At 41.9% G+C, this 27,508-nt stretch overlaps 1 protein-coding gene across 1 annotated transcript in view; it reads right to left on the minus strand.

Annotated features, from left to right (window-relative positions):
• LOC121869133 (vegetative cell wall protein gp1-like) overlaps positions 1–27,508 on the minus strand; it is a 61,050-nt gene that overhangs the window by 24,995 nt on the left and 8,547 nt on the right. Inside the window, exon 3 of the mRNA XM_042370320.1 lies at positions 13,998–14,074. Within this exon, the coding sequence (XP_042226254.1) occupies positions 13,998–14,074 (77 nt within the window). The remainder of the gene's footprint in view (positions 1–13,997; positions 14,075–27,508) is intronic.

The raw sequence follows: 27,508 nt of genomic DNA on the forward strand, positions 1-27,508 counted from the left end.
ACAACAACCATCACAACAACAACCATCACAACAACAACCATCATAAAAACAACCATCACAACTTTTTTTAACGTGGCCTCCAGCCTCCCCCAATATCTACACCTTCACCGACATTCTATTACCTTAAAATTAAATTTCTTAATACATAAGTAGCTACCCTAGCTGTGTTGAGTTAGTTGAGCTGCAGATCTATGCGGCATTCAGTGACTGTTGCCTCATAGTCAATGTCTGCGGCTGTTGTCGACTTTGGGGCCGAAATCTCGTTCCCCTGAGGCAAAGCAATGCAGACCTAAGGAGAGAAAAGGACAGTCGACATCTCAACCAGGCTGTAACGTAGCTTCTGGGCTTCTGCTTCCGTTCAGGCAGCACCTCCGCGAGTCTGGCATAGAAACATCTTGCACTTGGTCCCATCCCACTAGAGGTTGTGAACACCAGAGGAGTGAAGCTGCCCTGATGAACATTCAGAATGCTCTCCCCATTTGCCCTGATCATGTCGTTCTCGTTCCTCCTGTGTGCAGCATCGAGAGCTATGTTACGGTGACATGCTGCCATGGGATTGAAAATCTTTATGTCAAAGAACGCTCGCTGTCCCCGCGTCCAGAATCCTCGAGCACTGACGTCCACACGGGCTTCGTTGGATGTGTTTGAAGTCCTGTGATGGGAATTCTCACCGGCCAATGGAAGGAGGGTCGGTTCTACCCTGACATCATGACAGATTTCCTTCAACATATTTGTTGTGAGATCCCTTACTTCGTCATGCCTCGTGCATACGAAGCCCCCTTTCTTGCACACCATGGCGTGGTCGATGTCATAGGAAGAGCCACACACATTGGGAGGGCAAATCTTCTACTGGCCTATGTACCTTAGAGCAATGGTATCTGTGAATTCTAGTTTATTAAGGCTGAAACCTTTTGCCCTTATCGGTAACGTTGTTAGCCAGTTCGAGGCGCCCACCTCCTGCGCTATAGCTATTTTTTTTTTCAAGTTCTCTGGCACTTTGCAGCATCAGTTGCTGCAATTTATCACTTTGGGTGTGCTGTTGATCTGTCGTAATGGACCGTCGAATCTTGTTTAATTCGTTGGTATCCACCTTACTTGTTGCATTCTGAGCTATTATATGCTCAGTGGGGGCTGCCGTGAGCTTGACTGAGTTCTGATGTTCAGTGGCAACAAGCTCCTCTGGAATGGTCAATCCCATTTCTCCCAGTCTCGGTGGTAGTGTAAGGCGTGACCTTTCTGCTGGGGTTAAGTGACGGCGTTTCACTAATTTTGGAATAAAATGGACGCTAATGGCTACTTCCAGAGGGTAGAGGAGGGGTCCGATATCAGGGATAGTGCGCATCAGGTAATTCCAGCGATGCTTGACTCCATGGTTGAATGCCACAAAAGCCGCATGTGGCTCTGTTTTAGCAATATCAGACAGAGCTTGGATTTCCTTCACCCACCCATTTACCTTTCCCGTTACGTACTCGGTCTTGAAGTCCGTCGTGCCAATTACCGCACCTAGGTGTCTTTGGCCCTCCTTTGTTATTTTGACCTCACTTCCATCTAACACCTCCATTGCCCGTTCATAGTGTTCTGGCTTCACAATGAGGAAGGACTTGCTGGCATTTGGGTGGTACCCTATTTGTGAACCTCGTGATGTTACCAGGTCCCACCACTTTTTGATGTCCTCCACTTTTCCTGCTCCTGTAAGGTCGTCAGCATATGCCACTTGGTTGATCGTTGTTGTTTCAAATTTTATTGTGTGCTGGAGCACGGATAGGCTTAGTGCGTATATTGCCATGGCAACAGGGTCCCCTGCGTTGTTCCCTCAGTTGACTGTATGACGGTATCTCCTCTTAGGGCCTTGAAGCTTGTTATATACTGTAGAGGTCTGATGGGTTCCTATAGGTGTTTTCAACACACATTACAAAGCTCTGACACTTGATCTTGATGTCGTGCAGTGTAGCTTTGCGGAGCTTTGCGGCTGAGTAAATTGAATGCGTTGGAAGCGTCAACCAGGAGTACTGCCTCACAATCACGCTGCTGAGATATCTTTCTCGTGGCGTGAATGGCAGCTTCACCCCCGGCTTGGTGGCCAGCACAAACAGTACTTGCAGGTTCCCTGCAGTTGCCATGACATCATCAGTTACCACCTCCATTTTGCATTTTCCGCCATAACAACAACAATCACAACAACAACCACTACAACATCAACAACCATCACAACAACATCCATGTAATGAAAGGGACACCCACGCACGCCTAAGTCCACGAGGGCCATCCAGTGGACCGTTACAAGAGGAACTTGAAAACTGACCTGTGGAGTCCTGTGTGTTTATAGCCGTTCAAGCGACAATTACCCCAATTTTTCATCATTCGTTATCTTCCTAAGGGTAACCAGATCCCTACCTATACCAAGAGCCATGAGGATAACTCCACCCATAGAACTGACGTGACTACACCCATTGTGAACTAGTCAATCAGTTGAAATGTGCCTAAAGAATCTTTGAAATACAGACTCTCATTGCTCCCTATAGATGATAGGTAATGTTAGATGTACAGTCAGTTTAGCGTTGGGTGTGGTGTAGTGTGGGCGGCATCTGCGTGGGCTGGCGACCATGTTTTTTTTTTCTGTAGTCGTACGGGTTTATAATGAATTCCCTCCTCCACGGTATCTCTAGTTAGAAATAAGGCGAACACATATAACTTCATATCACACCTTTGTTGAATAAATTTAATTAACCAGATAACTCTTTCCATTCCCCCCTGACTAATATAATAACAATAATGGGTCCCCAGTAACAGATGGATGAGTACAAGTAATTAAAGAAACAAGTGAACAACATTTAATTAAACTGCAGTGATCGCACACAGGTAACTAAAGTAAAACACCACCTATATGTTATATCCGTCGCAACAACAACCATCACAATGACAACTACTACAACAACAACCATCATAATGACAACTATTACAACAGCAACAATCACAGCAACAGCCATCACAACAACAGCCATCACAACAACAGCTATCACAACATCTGTCGCAACAACAGCCATCACAATGACAACTATTACAACACCAACCATCACAACAACTATTACAACAACAACTATCACAACAACAGCCATCACAATGACAAGTATTACAACAACAACCATCACAACAACTATTACAACAACAACTATCACAATGACAGCCATCACAATGACAAGTATGACAACAACAACCATCACAACAACTATTACAACAACAATTATCGCAACAACAGCCATCACAATGACAAGTATTACGACAACAACCATCACAACAATTATTACAACAACAACTATCACAATGACAGCCATCACAATGATTACAATTACAACAAGAACCATCACAACAACAACCATCACAACAACAACCATCACAACACCAACCATCACAACACCAACCATCACAAGAACTATTACAACAACCACACCAACCATCACCACCATAACAACCATCACAACAACCACAACAACCATCACCACCACCACAACAACCTTTCATCACTCTTCACTGTCACCATAAGTTAAGGTGGATGATTTTAACCATTTCATATATTCAAACCTTTATTTTCCCGAGCACGTTAACTATAGCATCAGGATGACTAGAAACTTTTAAGTTATTTATTCTCTTTCATATTTTATTTATTTATTTTTTTAATTCCAGTTTTTGTATTCAGTCACATTATCAGATTAGTTCGATAAAAACACAGAGGAAAATAATTATATGTACGTCACTTTTTACTTTGGCTACTAAGGAGGAGAGAAGGAAGACAGGTGAGGGAGGCGAGTGTTCTTCTTTAAGGTTTAGTTCAAGGGTTAGGATCTGCCAGGACACGGATTTTTTTTTATCATATACATACTATGATTTCTGCTTTAAACATACATACATACATACATACATACATACATACATTCATACATAATGATTGCCCCTCATGTAACGAGGATGGCCGGCCACCTAGGCGTGAATTTGTTTAAGGTGTAGAAGCTGTCACCAACACAACAACCACACCCTAAGTTAACGAGTTGCATGGGCCAGTGTCAAGGAATTGTCCGACAAGACCGGACAACTCTCCAACTGCAATGGCTAACCATGACCCGGGAACACGATCCGCAAATCGATTAACATTCAGGTCCCCAATTTCAACTGGGGAGACACCTGCGGTGTAATGGTCAACATGCTCGCCTCACAAGCGAGCGGACCCGGATTCGATCCCTGAGCAGGGTGAAACTATAGGCAAGTTTATTTACGCCATTTGCCTCTGTCTACATACATACACAGGCTCCGTAAACAGTATCGGCAACTTTTAATCAATGAACTGGGTCTCAAGGTAAGCTGATCAAGACTGCCACAACAAAACTCAACAAATAAGGATAAGATAATACCTGCTACTACCTAAAGCTGAATGACGAAAACACGGGAAACAAAATATCAGAGAAGCATGGTGGACAGCACCTGTTTCTGTGGCACCTAAGGTGAGATATTTTTTCCTATGAAAGAAAACTAAGTTATTTCAAAATCCCTCTGAGTGTTTTCAATGCTAAATCAGAAAGAAACAATTTGCCGGGGACCAAAGTGAGAGAGCTGCCCATTTAGGTGAATTTACGGAATACAATTACGAATACGAGGAGAAAAAACTGGATTAAAATCTAGAAAGGTATTAATGTAAGAATAAATTGTGTGTAAAATATAGAATAAATAAGAAACATACAGTATATACGTGCAGTGGTTGACACAATAGAAACTCAGAGAACTTAAGGTGTACACTCGGTAAAAAAAACTACCCTTACAATTGCTGCATGAAACAAACTGACGCTACAAACGAAGTGTTTCAAAAAGGCCCCTGGGGCATTCCTTGCATTGGTAACTCTGCGCGTGTATGGGTTCGGCCACACGTGCTCGAAAATGTGATCGGCACTCTGAAACGAAACCCAGTACTAGACTTTCTGGAATTATCGACCGTATGGTATAACGTCGTTGGGCCGGGCTCCATTATGACGGCATGTGAAACTATGGAGCTATCCAGATGTTTCGGAGCAGCATGACTGCATGGTGAATTTTCCAATACGAACAAAGAATGACATAATGTGCATTAGCCCAAAGTGAGGTAGCAATACAAATACAGATTCGAAATTAGGTTGGAAAATAATCTTATACCTTTACTATATCCATTAATTCTGCCAAACATATAATGCATTCCTATATGACAACTCGTCCACTTCCATGGTGACTGTAGTCGACGGTGTGTGGAACATTTAATAAACCGAATGAAAAAAAAATGTGACGGTAAAAGGTTATGTCCAAGGTAGTCTAGCAAAGTTTTCCCAATATATATATATATATATATATATATATATATATATATATATATATATATATATATATATATATATATATATATATATATATATATATATATATATATATATATATATATATATATATATATATATATATATATATATATATATATTGAACTTTGCTAGACTACCTTGGACATAACCTTTTACCGTCACAATTTTTTTTCATTCGCTTTATTTTTCTAATCTAACACTAGACACTACATGTTAGAGACCTCCTCAACCTCCTCAGCCTCTGGAGGTGACTCAAGTATGCAATCTGCGTTTCCTCTCTGAATTGCTGCCTGGCGCACTTCAACAGGTAATTGGACCCTCTGAAGGTATTTGGTGGTCCTGAGAGTTTGGCACCACAATTTCTTTACAGAAAACGTAAGAGTAACTTCACAAGTTTTTTCATCATTGAACTTTTGCAGATATGAAACATATTCTATAAAAGTGCCTTAATATTTGTGAATCCATTCCACCTTATATCCAGGTTAGTGACTCTGAATGGTCAGGATTTTAAAGATAAATCTCAACAGATGTTATGGATATTTCACTCTTAACAGTCTTGTACAACATGGCCAGTATGGGAGCTAGTGTAAAGGTAACCTTAAGATAGATTGTTGAGTTACTGAGCATATTCCATCACTAGGCTCCTTCAGCAACACTCTATCATGTCTCCTTCAGCACAACAATAAGCCAACCACCTGGACCATTTTACCAATCCTAAGCCAAGCCCTTGTCTCACTGGAACTTGTACGTGTTACACGTGCTGGACCCTTAATGTTTTCCCCTAATATTGTCTTATCCTTTATTACGAACACTAAGTAAGCAACAGTGTGGTCCGTATCTTCATATCCTTTATGCCTCTGATATTTTGTAAACGACTCATGTACTCATTCTATCCCGTTTTACGCCACGGTTACTGTCAGTCGTGACACTTAACAGACATTTACGTTAAAAATTCCCATCACCACTTGAGAAACACTAAGAGTCTTGAAGTTGTAATTTATTAAAATTTTTATTTACTATGAATTATTATTATTATTATTATTATTATTATTATTATTATTATTATTATTATTATTATTATTATTATTATTATTATTATTATTATTATTATTATTATTATTATTATTTATTATTATCATTATTATTATTATTATTACCCCCCAGGCCTCGATGGTGGTCAGTGACCTGTGCCCGGGTGGGCTAATCCCCGTTTATACAAAAAAAAAAAAAAAAACTAGCAGGTCTTATAAGAAGGTCGTTCAGATATGAGGGACAGTCCGTCCCTCATAACGATCTTCAATGTACTGAGCACATCATTGTCATTCCTAAAAACCCCCTTTAATTCATATTACGCTACATAACATTGAAATCCGCCGCGCTTGTAGAATCTCAGAGAACGGGAAACCTTGATAAATGATAACTCACCTACTCAATGTTACTGAATCATGTGTTGTATTGTACCCAGGTACGGTTATATAATATTAATTGTATGTATTCATAACATTAAGGAGAACTCAAGGTATCTTTAAGATGGTTATGAGAGTCCAATTGATCCGGGCTAGAACACTATCCAGGCTAAGTGTAGATCGTAGTTTGAAGGTCATACTTTTTACGTCTGTGAATGTTTAGTGAACATAACTTCCGCAGATATCATATGAAAATACATGAGAACAATGATCTGGAAAAGGGATAAATGTATCAGAACTATGTGAGATGTTGGAGGTGACCCAGAAACTATACTTAGAAAGGAAATATCTTGTATGCATCGGTGTGAACTGAATATACCTCGTATCCTCGGGTGACGTATACCCACGACATGTACAGTGATCAGAGAATCTTATGTCTGTGTTCAAATAGTGCAATGTGTGAGAGGAGGATCCCTAATTACAGTTTTAAGTGAAGTGGATATACCCACGCCATGAACATTCGGCTTTTGTTTCAAGGTAGCGTCCTTTGTGCCCGCCTCGAGTGTGCCGCGTTGATATTATAACCCAATGAATTTACCCACGAACTAGCAAACCAGAACCTTACATTAGTGTGCAATTTAGGATTAAATTATGTGTTTATAAGACATGAGGTTACAATATACAGGAAAGTGTTCATGTGAGAACCGTAATAAATAAAAGTAGAAATTAAAGATTGGAAACTGTAGGCCTACGTCCGTGAGAGGAGCGGGGGCATCGGCCTTCAGACGTGCCTCGTCTCTCGTCAAACCCAGGTCAGTGAACTTCATCGGATTGTATTCAGCCCTAAAACAAGACTTATAGCAGTTATAATTCCTTAAACCTTTGCCTGATGTAGAAAGTGAAATAGTAATGTTAGGGTGTGTGATAAAGGCCCATCAGGCATTATTTCTTCAGACGTGCCTCCTCTCTCGTCAACCCAGGTCCTCTGCACGCCCTGACTCACCAGCACGGCGGCCATTACCCCCGTGAGCGTCCCACCATGTGAGACGACTACTCCCAGCTCGGCTAATCCACTGTGAACCTGTGGATTCCCAGCATACCACCCCAAATGAGTAGGAATAAATAAGAAAACGCTTGCGAAACTCCGCGGTCGTCACTTGGAGCGACCAATAATAGCAGGCGTAGAAACAGCACTGGTATGTCTCTTGGTGAAACCCTTTTCTCTACCCACCGAAGGCGGTGTGCGAACGAGGTTGCTGATATGTGTACCTAGAAATTACAAGGAATCCCATACTTGCAGGTGTGGAGTATAACAGGTGTGGTGAGCTGGTGCTACAGGGAGGTGAGATGGTGTTACTATGTATGATGACCTAAGGTGCTATATTCCATTATTCCATACAGGTGGAGCCGTCTGACGTGTTGAGTGATATTGTAAGAAGGGTAACCAAAATCATCATTGTTCTTCTGAAGAAGGCCAACTCATTTGTATTTTACCGGAATGCAGTATGTTTTATAAGCAATAAATTAGTTAAGACATTTTATGGTTTCACCCTTCTTTCCCCTTATCGATCTGGTCAATGAAAAACCTAACCCAATGCCTAGTTCACTCTGCCCACTACCCAACGAGTTACATAATGCCCAGAGGGGGTCTGGTGGCAGCAAACCTTAAAATTAAGACTATAGTTAAGTTTTCCCCTTAGAATTAGTGACCCCAGAATCTGGCAGTATATCAAAAGTGAGGTGCTTCTCCGCCTGGAGTACTGTCACCCCGTCTGGTCCCCGAAATATGCTAGGGACTGTCAGGTAATTGAAAATGTCCCAAGGAGGGCCACCATACTGGTGCCTGCTCTACAGCACCTCAGTTACCCACAGAGATTAGAACGCCTGCAATTGCCTAGCTTATACTATAGGCGGGCAAGGGGTGCCTTAGTTGAAGTTTATAAACATCTCAGAGGCGGACTACACTACGGGTCCCAGGGCAGGGTTAAAGAAGCTTTAAGTTCGGAAAATTGTGAAGGCAAACTTTTTCGGAGTGAGAATTGTAAACTCTTGGAACAATCTAGTAGAGAGTGTTGCGACGGCACCGAGTGTGAGCTCATTCAAGACCAGACTTGACCAACACATACATTCAGTAGCCAGGACATGCCCAGTACTTGCTAACAGTGCGTAACAGTGACGTGACCGACTGCCTTAGCTGCTAACGAGTCGAATAGTAGCGAAGAGGATAAAAATAAAATTCAAAGTAAATAAGATTCTCTTCATTTTGCTGCTGGAGTTGTGTTGTAATCTGGTGGATTTTCGAGCAATGCTCTTATGAATGATAGGTTTATAATGGCTTTGTTGGCTATCTTTGGATGATTCGACTTACTGTTTACCGGTGTTTGTATGTCCAAGCTATCCATGTTTATATACATTGTATAACTACAATGTCTAAGTTCAATGCTTGTACAGATATATGTAAAATTTGTTTACCTCCAGCAGGTATACAATATTTATATGACAACTAGCGCAATCGCCGCCCTCCGGGCGGCTCTTTCGCTAGGTTCAAGATTTCTTGAGAGCATTATAGGAGTTCCAATCTTGAGAGTGAGGTGATGAGAAGGCATTCCAGCGGGCTCCAAAGAATTAAGGAATTCTGCATGGTACTGGACTGCTTGGTACTGGTCGATTACTGTATCAACAGATTTGAATGAGGTCTCACTGCCTGGAAGCTGTCTGAGTAGAGTCATGTTGATTTCAGCCACTGTTTCATTCCTTGGTGCCAGAATTGCGCGTTCACGCAGCCACTTGTGATCCTTGTATTGGTGGATAATGTTTGGGTAGACCATGTTAGTGAGCTCAGTTGAGGACTTTACAACATTTCCACATCCTATTCAACCTCTGTGCGGTTTAACGGGTCGGGTCGGGTCGTGTGTGTCGGATCGGGTTGGTTGGGTATTTTTTTTAGATCCCCACATGACACTTGCTATCCATGCCAAGTTTGGTCCGGGCGGCTCATTCGCTAGGCCACGGTAGGACGCCACCCTCTGGGAAGCTCCACATTGTCTCACTGTTCAGTCCCCAAAACTTCTTCCATCAATAGTTCTTTAACGGTGTATGTAAATTCCACTACAACGGTACAGCAAAGTATATTTTTTTAGCATTAAACTGTTATTATTTTATTGTCTAATCATCACTACATATAACACCACCCACCATCACTACATATAACATCATCCATCATCACTACATATAACGCCATCCATCATCACTACATACAATAACATCCATCATCACTACATATAACATCATCCATCATCACTACATATAACACCATCCATCATCGCTACATATAACACCATCCATCATCACTACATATAAGACCACCCATCATCACTATGTATAACAACATCCATCATCACTACATATAACGCCAACCATCATCACTACACATAACACCACCCATCATCACTATATAACAACATCCATCATCACTACATATAACACCATCCATCATCATCACTACATATAATGTCATGGTCACGTTGACTGCTGATCTAGTTAACTAATGATTCTTATTAAACTCCACGCCGGCAAAACATGAGTGAGTTAGCGACCCCTGAGAAGACGTGTTTTTTCCCCATAGAGGCTACACTTGTGTTCCCTCCCAGAGTCCGGCCTTTGTGAAGACAGTTGTCAATGAGTTGTTATTCCACTTTCTCCTGGGAAGCTCAATCTTGAATTAGTCTGTGTAAATCAACTCAAGTAATTCGCCAGACCTTTGTCCACTGAGGGTCATCTTTGAATGAGTAACAGTTAGTTTGTTTGTAATTATTGTCATTGCGTGAGTAGCGATCACTGGCAACTCAGGGGTATATATACTCAAGACCAGCCAGGGAGAACGCTCCTTGACGCTGCTTCCATGTTTCTCCAGGTATGTTTTGTGTAGCCATTCAGTTAATTCAGTCTATTGTAGTGAATATCAGTGTTCACCAGTGTTCATGATTTAACAGTTGAATTGTCATTCACCCAGTGTAGAAGTAATATAACGTAAATACGTCTGTCGTCTAGACAAGAGAGTTTGTTTGTGTTGTCATGTTCCTTGACGCTGCTTCCATGTTTCTCCAGATCCCATTGTGATTCTTGAATCGCTCTACCATTCAACAACGGCCTCGGATGTAGTAGATCACCAACAGGGATCATATACGAAACGATGGCACCGATGCGGCCTGATTAATGTGCCCCACGGCTTCGTTGGGCCAGACCCCAGACCCGCCATGTGTCTGGCTACCCCACAATAACAACAGTCGTGAGCCCCAGTGCTCTACCCTGGGTTACTCCTTGGAAATGTATGTCCACAGAGAGGGTTGTGACATGTATGTTAGGGATAATTAGATGGAAGTAATTATCCCATGTTGGGTAGTGGACCTCTGTATATGCTAGTGTCAGTATTAACGGATATGTTGAGTAAAATACTGTAATCTACAATGAGTGCCATGTAATGTAACACTAGTAATGTTGTGAGTAAGAGTAAAGAAGAAGGAACTGAGTTTGCACTAAGCCCAGGAGTTGAGCCTGGTAGTTATATTATTAATACAATGTCTTTCCCCAATGATTGCATATTAATAAACTTGTTTTTAGAGTACTTTAGGTGTATTCCTTTCTCCCACAGTATTTTACCTTTATTTCCATCCAAGTGACTTGATACCAGAATTACCATACCCATGTGCCTAGACCCTCGACCATGCTACCAAAAGAATGTCCATGCTACCAATAGAATAGGTGACGGAACTGAGTAAGAGTAAGACTAAGAGAAGTAAGTAAGATGAGGGTGGTGTAGACACAGAGAGGGAACCCGCACCCTCACAATAACACCACCCATCATCACTACAGATCGGTAAAGTAGGTTCCAAGATTCTTGTGAGGACACACAAACACACATACTTCTTTGTTTTATATATATATATATATATATATATATATATATATATATATATATATATATATATATATATATATATATATATATATATATATATATATATGTAACCGGTCGGAATTTACTGGACTTTATTTTCTCACTTGACTTGGGGTTTATTAAAGATTAATAGATGGTAATGGCAGTGGAAGCGCCCCTTTGAGAAAAATCCCGAACCAGCACAAGAACACTTAAATCTACTAAACAAAATGAATTGTCCGTGACCCGTGGAAGGATAGCGTCTGTGAGTGGGATGAATGAGACACTGTAAAATTTAGACACTTATATTCCCTCCAACACTACAAACACAATCAAATAATGGTACACCAATATGCCCAACTCTTAACTTGAACTTAAAACACTACTCTGGGGAATAAAAGTTATACATGATATAGAAATTATTAGAAACTCAGGCAACAATAAATTTGAAGTATTAAGAAATGTTGCTTGCACACATGAAACAGGCCTTAAGGGCTTTCACAGAATAATATCCACCACTGCGGAATTGGTATAAAAATAAGAAATTATTAATTCCACCATGAATAGGCCTAAAGGGCACTCAATATAATTATGTTGCACCAACAGATGCACAATTCCTAACCTAACTTAAACACTACTCTGGGGAACAAAGGTTATACCTGAGATCGGAATTATGAAGAAAAATTAGATGCATTAAAAGAATCAAATCACAGTATCACTCTGGTTCCACTTAGCGACACAAACATTCAAAAAACAATACTATCAAAATTATTTAAGAAATATTAAGCTACACACGTTAAGATAATATCAGTAACTGAGAAGTGGTATTAACTACACCCAAATATAGTCACTATTATTGATATGTTACTGGGTCCACCAATACTCGTGAGCCATGCTCCACCCAACTCAACATACACCCGTAATAAGGGAGGTAAAATGTTCCTCTAGGTATCCCCTAGACTCATGGTCTCAGTGTGCGACCCTGTATCACTCAGCTGGCCTCACTTTACCCCCAGTACATCCATGAAACGGAAGGGAGTGAGACAATCAGACCTTTTACAGTTGAGAGAAGCTTTAGCTTCCCGTTAGCAAGAGGGTTTCACTGAGCTGCTCGAGACATGTGGTGTTGTGAGCCGAGGTAGAGGAGAGCCGATGACCCCAATGATCGTCCCGTCGTCAGCTGGGCACCCAGACGGCTAGATTCCCTCAAGAGATCCTTTGATACCCCGCTAAACAGTGACAGGCCTACACTGATCGGTCCAATGGCGACAATCGCCACCCTCAATCATCAACGGCAGTCTCAAACGGCAGTCAATCTCTCGCGGTCATCACTCTCGCAGTCAAACTTCGGTCAAGTGGGTTCTGACGGAAACCCTGAAATGAACTCACTGTTAGCTCTTGTTAACTTTACCACTGCCCTATCTAACCCTGTCTGAGATCGAATGAGACTTACTTGTTATACTGCAATAGTGCAACACAGGTGACTAGGCCACGTGACTATTTCTGTGGACGGACGCGCAGGGATGTCCTGTAGGTCCAATCGCTTTCACGTGACTGAGGACCAGCCAGCGTCGCGTCTCTCCAAGGCGCTAGCTTAGGCCTACGTGACATATTTTCCGCCTAACTAATAACTCCTTGGGACACCCGTAACATTATTCAGACTGATAAACGATCTATAATAATTTCAAATTCAATAATAGTCCCTTAACTTCATGAATCGCATCATTATTAATTCGGCAAATTACATTTAATATCACTTAGGCCTAGTTCCACAACCTCTCGCTATGTGCAGGGAGCGCTCTCTTCCCTCCGACGACCTTGAACGCTCAGTATCGCCAATGGCGGGGCATTTGAAATTACTCTGAAATTTCTGAATATTACATATATATATATATATATATATATATATATATATATATATATATATATATATATATATATATATATATATATATACATATATATATATATATATATATATATATATATATATATATATATATATATATATATATATATATATATATATATATATATATATATATATATATATATATATATATGCAAGTAAATCACTGTGGTGGCCAGTGAGAGAAGTAACTAACATATCGGGTTATTGTATGTGTTTAATTAGTTCTAGCTACAACTGACATTCTCTGTACTATATAGAAAACGGTATAAGCTCCGACAGGATAAACCTCGCATGTAATAAAAACATTAGTTTATGACTCTATGGGATGATCTTCACTGTATCCTCTTCCCCAGTTATCATCTTATACATGCCAATCGGGCGGAAAACACATCATCTGCCGTGACCAGGATTCGAACTTGGTTATTGCGGCCACATGCGATCACGGCCACTGAAATTACATGATAACACTTATGAATTCCCAGATATAAATCATTATCTTGGACTCCTCAAGTTCAGACGTTAGATGCGGTAGTTTTATAAGTTATTAAGAGTTCAGGAAAATTTTCAGTTTAATCCTGCAATATGATTACAAATATTAATGGAATTCAGCATTTTTTTGGTTATATCGAAGTATTGTTTATTGGCAGGGTACAGGAAGATGGCGAAGTCGCAGTAATGTACCAGCCTCTCCACTAATATATAATATAGGGACAAGACTCACAGTCATCAAAGAGGATAGTATTAGAAGCAGACCCAATCAAGTGTTGGTACAGCTACGGAAATGTGTTCCTATCCCCCCCCTCCCCTGTGGTAACCCCTGTCACCAAATGGGACCGTCGCACTAGTAGTATCACTATTTATGAATGAATGGCTATTGGTACTGTAACGACAGACGTGATTGGTGTATAGTTTGCTACAGGTTATATAGGTTAGCATTCGTTATAATTAGGTCTTTGAACATACAAATGACTGTAAAAAATAAGTATAAATTTGTATTGTACTGCGCACATCATTATCATTCCTAAAAACCCCCTTTAATTCATATTCGGCTACATAGCATTCAAATCCACCGCGCTTGTAGAATCTCAGTGAACGGGAGTCATTGATAAAGACAACTCACAGAATGCATGTTACGGGTTTATTTGATGAATTGTACCCAGCTACGGGTTATATAATATTAATTGTATGTATTCGTAGCATTAAGGAGAGACGTGTTTTTCCCATTCGTTACACTCAGGATCCCTCCCAGTAAGTCCCGCCTTCGAAAACAGTTGTCAATATGCGTTTATTCTACTTCCTCCTAGCAAACTCAATCGTGAATTAGTTATGTAAATCAACTTTAGTAATTCGCCAGACCTTTGTCAACTGAGGGTCATCCTTGAATGAGTAACAGTTGAGTTGTTTATAATCCCTGTCATTGCGTGAATAGCGATCGCTGGCAACTTTGGGGTCTATATATATATATATATATATATATATATATATATATATATATATATATATATATATATATATATATATATATATATATATATACCATGAGTAAGGGAGACTGAGCGCACCCCCTGACGCCTGATCTCACCGTTTGCCTCCAGGTATGTTTATGTGTTCCCTAGCTATTCAGTTTGATTCAGTCAATTATAGTGAATATCAGTGTTCATCAGTGTTCATGCTTCAACAGTTGAATTGTCATTCACCCAGTGTAAGAAGTAATATAAAGTAAATCGCTGTCGTTTCCAGGCGAGAGATTTGTTGTGATTGTGTTGTTCATGCTTGTCCCCCCTGACGCCTGATCTCACCGTTTGCCTCCAGATCCAATTTGTGGTTCTCTGATCACCCCACGATAGCCCGGAGCCAGTAGATTCCCAGCAGGGAGTCAAATATCGACGATGTCGTTGATTCAACATGATCGAGACGGCAGGTCCACCTCGTGGGCCGAGGGCCCCAGACCCTCCTCGTGTCGGAGTGTAACAGACCACAACAGCAGTCATCAGTTGTTAGAGGCGCCAGTGCTATACCCTGGGACATGCCTTGGAGTTATGGTCCACAGTGTGGTTGTATGTGTTTGTTAATAATTACCCTATGTTGGGTGGTGGACCCATGTAGGTGTTTGTATCAGTATTAGCGTGTTGTTGTGAGTGCATCTCCTATGCACTACCAACAGTCTGTGAAGTATTGTAGGGTTATGCTATATTGGTTCGCACTCAGGATGGGATGGAGAAAGGAAACTCACAATGTGCTCACTGTATACATATTGTATTGGATGTACAATACAGCTTGTTGCTGGGTAGGTAGCATGGTAATAAGCGTTGAGTAGAGAGAGCTAGGTGGTGAGGGTGCCCAGAGTGAGGGCACGTGGCTTGAGGGACGCCAAGGTCGCTGGCGGGAGCGGCAGCCGCATGGCTGGCGCGGAGGAAGAGTGTTGCTTGCTGGTGGCACTGGGTAGAAAAGAGGGTGGTCACAGCGGTGTCAGGCCTTATAAGGCGGGGGTAGGTGTGGGTAGATAGTTGACTCCCGCTCCGTGGGCGGCGCTGGAGGCGTAGGCTGGGGAATTCGAGAAGGTTCGGTGCTTGTAGAGGAGGAATCTACTACAATACACCCCTTCCCCTCCGGGCGCGGTGGGAGGCTGGAGGTTGGCAGAGTTGCATGCCACATGTGAGGCAGAACGGCGGTGCATGCCACATGTGGGACATAACGACGAGGGCGTAGATGAGTCGGCCGCTAGGGGGGACAGCTCTGTCTAGATACACGAGATCTGTGGGAGAAAAGAGGGAGAAGGAGGGTTGTGGAGGCGATGAATGTTGTGCTTCCCTCGCGACAGGTACAGAGTCCTCAGATGCGCCTGCTGGGGTGTGTGGGCCTGGGTCAGGAGCAGGGGCTGCGTTAGGAAGAGTGTCCATGACAGCAGCAGGGTGCTTGACAGCAGCAGGGCTCACGACAGCAGCAGGGTGCAGGACAGTAGCAGGGGGTACCTGGGGGAGAAAAGAGGGGTGTGTGGGTCCGCACTCAGGCGCATGGGCCGCGTCGGGAGCAGGGGCTGCATCAGGAGGAGCGGCAGGGGGTACTGCTGGGCCGGGGGCGGCGTCTGAGGCAGGACGGGTGTTTAGGGGTCGGTAGGACGTGGTGCTTGGGGCAGGAAGAGGAGCGGCTGTCTGCTTAGAGTAGCAGAGCTGCTCTAGGGTGTCTAACCTGCGGTGTAGAGACAGTAGCTGTAGAGCCGATGAGAGCTGCCTCTGCGTGGGTAAGCCAGTCTTCCATGTTGCTTGAAGACTGGGAGAGTGATCAGTTTCTCCTCCATCCTGTGTGAGTGCGAATCTCCGGGGGGGGTCACCATTTGTAGGGTTATGCGATATTGGTTCGCACTCAGGATGGGATGGAGAAAGGAAACTCACAATGTGCTCACTGTATGCATATTGTATTGGATGTACAATGCAACTTGTTGCTGGGTAGGTAGCATGGTAATAAGCGTTGAGTAGAGAGAGCTAGGTGGTGAGGGTGCCCAGAGTGAGGGCACGCGGCTTGAAGGACGCCAAGGTCGCTGGCGGGAGCGGCAGCCGCATGGCTGGCGCGGAGGAGGAGGTGTTGCTTGCTGGTGGCACTGGGTAGAAACGAGGGTGGTCACAGCGGTGTCAGGCCTTATAAGGCGGGGGTAGGCGTGGGTAGATAGTTGACCCCCGCTCCGTGGGCGGCGCTGGAGGCGTAGGCTGGGGAATTCGAGAAGGTTTGGTGCTTGTAGGGGAGGAATCCACTACAGTATCATATGCCAGTTGGTCTTATAACTGGATGTAATGAGAAATACCTAGTAATGTGGGAGAAGTAAAGTAATCTGCAAGGAGTTGTCATATAACTGTGTTTTGTGAGTAGGGACAAGGAACTGGTCTTGCTATGTAATGTAATGTGACACCAGTAAGATTGTGCACGGTAAGAGTGTAATATCTGAGTACTTGTTGTTGAGTAAATAAGAAAAATAAGTAAATAAGAAATACGGAGTCTGCAATAAGCCCAGGAGTTGAGCCTGGTAGTTAAAAGGAGAGGCTGGACGAGTAAAGCCAGTGTCTGACGAAAAATCAAGCGAGTGGAAAATTGTGACTAGTGGGAAGACAAAGCTGGTGGTGAAGAAGCACACGAAGGATACGACAACAACGACTACAACAACTAAGTGTACCAACCCGTTCAGTCCCTTGATAGACGAATTGGACGTTAGTAGAGTCAGGAACAGGGATGACAAGGAAGGTATAAAAACTTTAATTGTTGGTGACTCACAGGTAAGGTACATGGACAGGGCCTTTTGTGGTAAAAACAAAAATTGGATGAGGGTGTGCTTGCCAGGAGCTGGGGTGGGGGATATAGTTGACAGGATGGACAATATCTTGTCTGGTAATGGGAACAAACCCATTATCTGCCTCAGTGCAGGAGGCAATGATATTAGCCGGTGTAGGAGCGAGGAACTTCTTGATAAGTTCAAGGCAGCCATAGATCGTATTAGGGCTAAGGGAGGGATCCCTATCATATGCGGTGTCCTGCCTAGAAGGAGAGTTGGCAGTGAATGGTTGTCAAGGGCAGTTGGTGTCAACGACCGTCTTGACAGATATTGCAAGTCAATATCAGTCCCATTCATTGACAACTGGGACAACTTCTATGGCAGAAGGGACCTTTATGCTAGGGATGAGGTGCACCTGTCTAGGGATGGAGTAGCAACCCTGGCTGGGGCTCTAGAGGGGGCAGTTCAAAAGATATCGAAGTCTTTAAACTGCTAAGGAGCCGGGTAAACAAGCAAGGAAAGATTACAGGGAAGGAGTGCTAGGAATGATGACAAACTACCTGTATGGTACCGTAAAACTAAACGCTGTAAGGGGAGAACTCAGAACACTACTTAACTTAAATGTATATTACTCACGTAAATACATGAGAAACAAATGGATGATATTAGGGCCTCGGTATGTACCGAAGAAATCGATATAATTGGCATTCACTGAAACATGGATCAACCTAGACACAAGTGAATTACCAGTCGAATACCAAATTGCGGGTTACAAACTGTTCCATACCGATAGGCAGACCAGGAAAGGAGGCGGAGTAGCAATCTATGTTAGGGATAATCTGAAGTGTGAAATAAATAAGGAAATAAAAACTGAGAGGAATACAGAAACAATTTGGATAGAATTAAGCGACGGTCGGGAAAAATTAATCACAGGGGTAATATATAGACCCCCCAATCTTGATAGCGTCAATGAGCGACTTATCTGGGATGAAATGCGCAGGGCTTCCATACACAACAAAGTCTGTATAGTAGGCGACTTTAACCTTAGCCAAATAGATTGGACTGTCCTTACGGGTAACTCAGACTCAGAGGATTTTCTCGAGACGATCCAGGACTGTTTCCTAAGTCAACATATAACCGAACCCACACGGGGTAATAATATACTGGATTTAGTTCTGACGAACAGAGAAAACCTCATTAGCAATGTCGAGGTAGGGAACGAACTTGCAAACAGCGACCACAAAGAAATTCGATTTCAGTTAGATTTTCAGGGCAGACGTAAGGAAAATTCCACTAAAGTACCAGATTTCAGAAGGGCAAACTTTGACAGTTTAAAGAGGCAGCTGAGAGAGGGGGTGTCGCGCTTGACCGTGAACCTGACAGACGACACCGACCTGATAACGAGATCTGAGATTGCCGAGTTCCACGACAATTTAAATAGTGAGTTACTTAATGCACAAAGGCAGAACATACCATACCAAAAACTCAGATCAGACAACAATGACCTAAATGGATAAATAATTATTTAAAGAACATCATTGGCCAAAGGAAGGCTATAGGTAGAAGGATAAATCGTGGCGAAATTCACCTCCGGGACTATTATAGGGTATTGGCGAGTAGGGTTAAAACCAAGATAAGGAAAGCAAAGAGGAATAATGAGGTAAGGATAGCGAGGAGGCGAACCAAACCCCAAAGGATTCTACCAAATATATCAAACTAAAACCACGAGAAAGGAATTGGACCAATCTCACGGTCGAGCTCAAGCCGAGCTCACTGATAACTGACGAATGAGCAATAATTTGAATAAATATTTTCAACAGTTTTCACCACCGAAAATTTAAACATGATACCCGAGGCACCGACTCTATTCAGAGATAGTGAAGAAAACAAATTAAGTGAGATAGTAGTGACTAGTAGCGATGTTAGTAAGCAAATAGACAAATTAACGCCTAATAAGTCACCTGGTCCCGATGAGATATTTGCCAGAGTATTAAAGGAATGTAAGGAAGAGCTTAGTATGCCCTTAGCAAAGTTGTTTAACATGTCCTTAAAAACAGGTGTAGTACCAGAATCCTGGAGGATAGCGAATGTAATACCGATTTTCAAGAAGGGGGATAGATCACTATCCTCTAACTACCGCCCAATCAGTCTAACATCAATAGTAGGCAAATTACTGGAAGCAATCATTTCAAACTCTATTCGAAATCACCTGGAGAAGCACAGATTGATCAATGATTCCCAGCATGGCTTCACAAGCGGCGTTCATGTCTAACTAATCTATTAACATTCTTTTCATCAGTTTTCGAATCGGTGGACGAGGGGCACAATTATGATGTGGTATATCTCGATTTTAGCAAAGCCTTCGACAGAGTCCCCACGAAAGACTAATTAGAAAGGTAGAAGCTCATGGCATCAAAGGTGACATCCTTAAATGGATTAGGGCGTGGTTACAGGACAGGAAACAGCGAGTGAGCATTAACGGCACTAAGTCCCACTGGAGTAACGTCATAAGTGGAGTTCCCCAAGGCTCAGTACTTGGACCATTATTGTTTATTATATACATAAACGACATAGATATCAGCATAGACAGCAACATAAGTAAATTTGCTGATGACACTAAAATAGGACGTGTTATCAAATCTGACGAGGACTCGGCAAAACTACAGGAAGACCTAAACAAATTTTTCGAATGGTCTGAAAAATGGCAGATGAAATTCAACGTCGACAAATGTAAAGTACTCAGTATAGGAGATGTAATCAGGGAAACCAGATACCAGATGAACAACGATGCCATAGAGAAATCCGACTGCGAGAGAGATTTAGGAGTAATGATAAGTAGGAGCCTTAAGCCAAGTAAACAATGTGTTTTTGCTCGTAACAAGGCTAATAAAGTACTTGGGTTCATACAAAGGAGTGTTAGTTACAAGACTAGCGAGGTCATCCTAAAGCTGTATCTTGCTCTTGTGAGACCACACCTGGATTACGCAGTTCAGTTCTGGTCACCGTATTACAGAATGGATATAGAATCCTTGGATAGAATTCAGAGGAGAATGACAAGACTAATCCCGGGCATTAGGAACCTTGAGTATAGAGACAGGTTAAAGCATCTTAATTTGCACTCCCTTGAGAGACGTAGAGCGAGGGGCGACCTGATAGAGGTGTATAAGTGGAAGGCAGGGCTAAACAAAGGGGACATTACAAAGGTACTCAAATTATCCAACCAGGAGCGAACTCGTAACAATGGTTTTAAATTAGACAAATTTAGATTTAGCCGTGAAATAGGTAAACACTGGTTTGGAAACAGAGTAGTGGATGAATGGAACAAGTTACCAAATATCATCATTAACTCGAATACGCTGAATTGCTTCAAACATAGGTTGGATGCTCATATGAGCAATAGGGGTTGGGTGTAAACGGGACTGCCCAGTATGGGCCAATAGGCCCGCTGCAGTTCCCTCCATTCTTATGTTCTTATGTTCTTATATGTTAATAATATCTCTTTTCCCCTTTGATTTTATATTAATAAACTTGTTCTTTGAGTATTTTAGGAGTATTCATTTCTCCCACATTAGTTACCTTTATTTCCGTCCAAGTGACCCTGATATCAGAATTACACTACCCATGTGCCTAGACCATCGACATGCTACCAAAAAGAACTGAACTAAGTAGAAAGAACAATTGAAAGAACTAAGACATGTTGTGGTTACACCCTTCTTTCCCCTTATCGAACTGGTCAATGAAAATTCTGACCTAAAGCCTAGTCCACTCTGCACGCTACCTAACGAGCTACATACTGTCCAGAGGGGGTCAGGTGGCAGCGACCCTTAGAAATTAAGATTAGAGTTAAGTATTTCCCCTTAGAATTAGTGACCCCAGTCTGGCAGTATAGTATTCTAATAGAGAATGTCAGTATAAATAATAACTGTGTAAAAGATGAGTTATCTTTCACTGACCACGGCCGTACGTGTTAGTTAACGTAAAATCAGACGATTCATATTACGCTCAATAGCCCATAACACATGTAGCTATAACTTCTTTATTGAGTTCCCCAGTTGAGACATTCGTTTTCTCACCGCTTCACTTCGCCTGAGTACTCCGTTTTCCTCTTGAGTAGTGCCGAGACTCCAGTATTCCTTAGTATCTCATGTCATGTTGTGAGATTTAAAATTGAAAGAGAATACCAATGTCGTACAGTAAATTAGATATGTCTGATTACAGATGAAACATTCAAGATCCCTCATAAATGATATTGAAAGCTTCAGTTGTATTTACTGTTGTACTGCACTGAAATTTCTGAATATTACAATCGACCCCCCTAAAAAAAGACAGCACTGTCCTCATGTGCTGAGAAAAACATGCATACGACCCCCTAAAAATTTTTTCTAAGAAACTGCATCTCACCCCTTTGACGTGCTAAACGCAGCAACCCCGTCTTCTCTTCTCCCCTTCTCTCTCCCGCTAACATACATATATATATATATATATATATATATATATATATATATATATATATATATATATATATATATATATATATATATATATATACATTAATCTGTATGTTCACTGTATGTTCCTTTACCTTTCTCTAATGAAGGCTTTTGTTAAACCACCAATGTATGTAATAAGTCATTTATGTCCAATGTATATTTTCAGCCTTCAGTGCAGAATTTTTCAATAAACCATTAATTATTATTATTATTATTATATTATATATATATATATATATATATTATATATATATATATATATATATATATATATATATATATATATATATATATATATATATATATATATATATATATATATATATATATATATATATATATATATATATATATATATATATATATATATATATATATATATATATATACTGATAACACTGGTCTACAAAAAAATATTTTTTTTTTCTGGCATGAAACCTTTTAACTGTTTTTTACTAACTTTAAGGTGCTGAATCCAAATCTGATCTCAGATTTGCTCCATCACGTAACGTGCCAGAATTTACTGAGCTACCAGAGATTGAGGATATAGACCGGAATTCACCTGTTTCTACTGATGAAGATGAAGAGACTGATCTTTTCAAGCCATCTGGTGAAGATTGTGAAAAGCCAACGTTGTTTACTCAGTCAGAATTGAATGATCTGGTCAGAGATCTAAATTTGCCAAAACAGTCTGCTTCAAGAGAAACGACTCTTAAAACCTGGCACGAGTGTCTCCTTTTATCGCAACAGAGAAGAGCAACTGCGGAAGTACTTTCATTCATATGACCAGCTTGTTTTTTGTAATGATGTAGAAGGACTTCTTCTCTCCATGGGACTACCAGCATATGATAGTAAGGATTGGAGATTTTTCATTGACAGTTCTAAAAGGAGCTTGAAATGTGTTCTTCTTCATAACGGAAACAAGTATGGTTCAATTCCAATCGGACATTCTGTACAAATTAAAGAAGAGTATGAAAACATTAAGACTGTTCTAGAGAGGTTGCAATACCATGCTCATGAATGGTTAATTTGTGTGGACTTGAAAATGGTAAACTTTCTATTGGGCCAGCAAGGAGGGTACACAAAATACCCCTGTTTTCTGTGCTACTGGGACAGCAGGGCTACAGCAGACCATTGGGTGAAAAAGAATTGGCCACCAAGACATAGTTTGACGCCTGGTGACAAGAATATCATTAACGATCCTCTGGTTGACAGGAAAAACATTGTCCTTCCTCCTCTGCACATAAAACTTGGTATCATGAAGCAATTCGTCAAGGCTCTTGATCATAGTGGAGAGTGTTTCAGATATATATGCTCAACCTTTCCAAGTCTTAGCGACGAGAAGAAAAAGGCAGGGATTTTTGATGGACCTCAAATAAGAACACTACTCAGAGATCCACACTTCCTTGCAACAATGACTGAGGCACAGGCAAGAACTTGGAATGCTTTCTCTAATGTGGTGCGGAACTTCTTAGGGAACAAGAAAGCGGACAACTATCAAGAAATTGTGGAAGAGCTGCTCTTGAGTTTACCAGCACTTGGATGCAGAATGAGTATCAAGGTTCACTACTTACACAGTCACTTGGACGAGTTTCCAGAAAATCTGGGAGAAGTGAGCGAGGAGCAAGGGGAGCGCTTTCATCAAGACATTAAAGTAATGGAAGAACGTTACCAAGGTCGAAGGAACTCGAACATGATGGCGGACTACTGCTGGAGTTTGATGAGAGACATTCCAGAAGCTGTACATAAGAGATCGGCCAAAAAGAGGAAGTTTATGTAACTGTAACTTGATCTTAATACTTGCACTATTTCTACCGTACATTAATTGTTTTTTTTCACCCTTCAATGTTACATTTAAATATTATATGTGCATTAACTTTCCAATTTGATATTAACAATTTTTGGTTATAGAAAAATACAAATTATAATGCTGAAAAAAATTTATGTATACATGTTTAAACCGTCAATTTTGATCCAAAAGTTTAAGTTTCCCAGCAAAAGTGCAATATGGTATATCTCAAAAACCTGATGTGATAGACAAAAACCAAAGTCATATTTGGATTCTGCACCCCAAATTTACTTAAAATCCGTTTAAAAACCTTGTGCCAGAAAAATTGTGTTGACCGGTGTAATGAATAAGATGTATTTCTTTGTGTTTGAACCTCTGTCCTGCGTGACATTGAGAAGTGATACCACCCTCAGTGTCGAGACCTGACTGAATTTCTCAGAATGGGCAAACTGTACTCCAAGCTTTGTCAATAAATTTGTTAAACTAAAAAGGTGTTCTCGGCCTGGTGAGGCGGACGGCCAATGCCACAAGTTTTCCGACAAAACCTGGCAAAGTCCACCACCACCACCAGAAATTTCCTTTACCTTGCACTATGACTTCATGCACTTGCTGGTGTTGAATTTCATTTGCCATTTTTCAGACCACCCCTGCAGTTTATTTAGATCCTCCTGTAATGCATTTGCATCCTTCCCTGAATTAATCTGCCGCCCTATTTTGGTGTCATTCGCAAACTTGCTTATGTCACTGCTGATCCCAGTATCTAGATCGTTTATGTAGATTATGAACAAGAGTGGGCCTAGTACTGACCCCTGGGGAACCCCACTGGTTACACGGCCCCACTCAGATTTAGCGCCATCTACGCTGACCCTCTGCGTTCTATCGGTGAACCATGATTTTATCCAATTTAAAACTTTCCCCTCGATACCATGAGTCTTAATTTTTCTCAGAAGCCTCTGATGCCATACTCTGTCAAATGCTTTGCTAAAGTCTAAGTAAATAACATCGTCATTTTCGACATTATCTACTACCTCGAAGACTTTCCTAAAAAACGTCAGCAGATTTGTTAGACAAGATTTTCCCTTTGTAAACCCATGTTGAGAGTCGTAGATTAATTTGCTTTTCTCTAGATGCGATCGGATGCTATCTGCTATAATTGATTCAAGAAATTTCCCCAGCACTGACGTCAAACTGATCGGCCGGTAATTTGACGCTGATGCTCTGTCTCCCTTTTTGAATATGGGTACTACATTTGCCTGTTTCCACAAGTCTGGCACAACTCCGGTGTCTAATGATTTTGTAAATAAGTTTACGAGGGCCTGGGAATTTTGTTTTCTTTAGTTTATTTATCTTCTTAAGAACATCCTCTTTTCTGATAGTGATATTCTTTAATTTCTCTTCTTCCTTTCCCTTAAATATCAGTTACACCTCTGGAATTTCATTGCAAATTTCTTCTGTGAAAACTGATAAGAAGTAGCTGTTCAATGCCTTGCTTATTTCTTCACTGCCATTTATCACTTCTCCCCTCCCTGACTTTAAAGGCCCAACTTTGTCCTTGACTTTTGTCCTATATACCTGGAAAAATCCCTTGGGATTCGCCTTGGATTCTCTTGCTATTTTGATTTCATAGTCTCTCTTTGCTTTCCTTACATTTTTCTTAACATTCCTAGATAGTTCATTATACCTATTTCTGAGCTGCTCCTCCCCTCCCTTTAATTTCTTATCTATTCCTTTCTTTATTCCTGTCATGTTTAAGTTTTCTAGTCATCCAACTTGGCTCATTCTTATTACCGCAGACGGTGTAGCAGTGTCCGGGAATACCGCACAGGGAGCAGGTGTCCTCCTGCGCCTCACACTTGTTGACAGTGTGACCGTAGTGCTGGCATTTGTAGTAGCGTTCCGGTCTGCAGCAGGGCTTGACTGGCACAGTTACCCACGCCAGTTGAGCCTCCTTCGGTAGGGTTGCATGGTGTCCGACGAGGGCAGTGGTGTCAGACAGCTTCTTGACAACTTGGAGTTGTCCCTTGAGGAGTTCGCTCAGCTCTGCTTGGTCCACGTGGGCAATGTCGGCGTGGGAGATTACTCCCAGCTTCATGTTGTCCCATTTGTAGGCAATCATTTTTATTGGGATGCCGTTGATGTCGGGGATCTCCGCGAGCTGTACGGGCATACCCTTCTCGGCGAAGGTGATCTTTATGTCACCATGGAGCTTCAGTCGTGCCACCTTGGTAACCCCCACGATCCCATTAATTTCAAAGAACTTCTTGAGAACTAGGAGGTTTAATTTCTTGGGGCAGGTCGGCTTATCCAGATGTATCCGCGCCACCTTGTCAAACTCTCAACCGTTCATGGTGAGAGAGGGTTAGAGAGTGTACTGCGTACAGGGGGGAAGGAGGTTCAGGGGAAGGATAAAGGGAGGATTGAAGTGAATTTTAGGAGGAGAGAATAGGTGCAGTGGCTAAACACCGCTTGCGTGAGGGAGTTTAAGTTGGAGGCAGCAGCAACTCACCTGGACGCGGCTAGGAGGCGGCAGGACAAAGTCAGGTTAGCGTCAGGTCAAGCGTCAGGTGCGTGTTGGGATGGGCCATGGTTTCTCAGTGCTTGGTCGGCTTGATTGTGTGTGTTGTTTTCTTGTTTGGAGGAAATGTCTTGGACTTCTGTCTTGGTATTCTTCTTAGCTTGAAGTTGATTTTCTTCTAACTCTCCTTCTCTTCTTGCTCTCTTGAAGTGTCCATTCATTCGTGTTTGGGTCTTGTTGTTCGTCTTCCTCGTGTCTTATGTCCTCATAGGCGTGGAAGAAGTCAGAGACGGTGAGGTTGACCACGTGGGCTTCAACTCCACGGGCCTCGTGGTGTTCTTGATTTTGTGTGGCGGGTGTCTTTTCTTGAGTTTTCTTTTCTTGGTTTTTCTTTTCTACTGTTTCTTCTTGTCTTGGGAGCATACAGCAAGGAGGGCCTCTTTGTAGCTCAGTTTCTTGTCGAGTCGAGCCTTGGCTATCCTGCATTCCTTCTTCCATTTGGGGCAGGTCCGATCGGCGGAGGAATGTGGGCCGCTACAGGCAGTGCATTTTTTTACTGTGTTCGGGCAGACCGTGTAGTGGTGTCCGGGGCTGCCGCACAGGGAGCAGGTGTCCTCCTGCTCCTCACACTTGTTGACAGTGTGTCCGTAGTGCTGGCATTTGTAACAGCGTTTCGGTCTGCAGTAGGGCTTGACTGGCACAGTTACCCACGCCAGTTGAGCCTCCTTGGGTAAGGTTGTATGGTGTCCGATGAGGGCAATGGTGTCGGACAGCTTCTTCACAACTTGGAGTTGCCCCTTGAGGAGCTCACTCAGCTCTGCTTGGTC

This window comes from Homarus americanus, unplaced genomic scaffold (assembly GCF_018991925.1).
Source record: "Homarus americanus isolate GMGI-L3 unplaced genomic scaffold, GMGI_Hamer_2.0 scaffold25467, whole genome shotgun sequence".
Lineage (NCBI taxonomy): Eukaryota > Metazoa > Arthropoda > Malacostraca > Decapoda > Nephropidae > Homarus > Homarus americanus.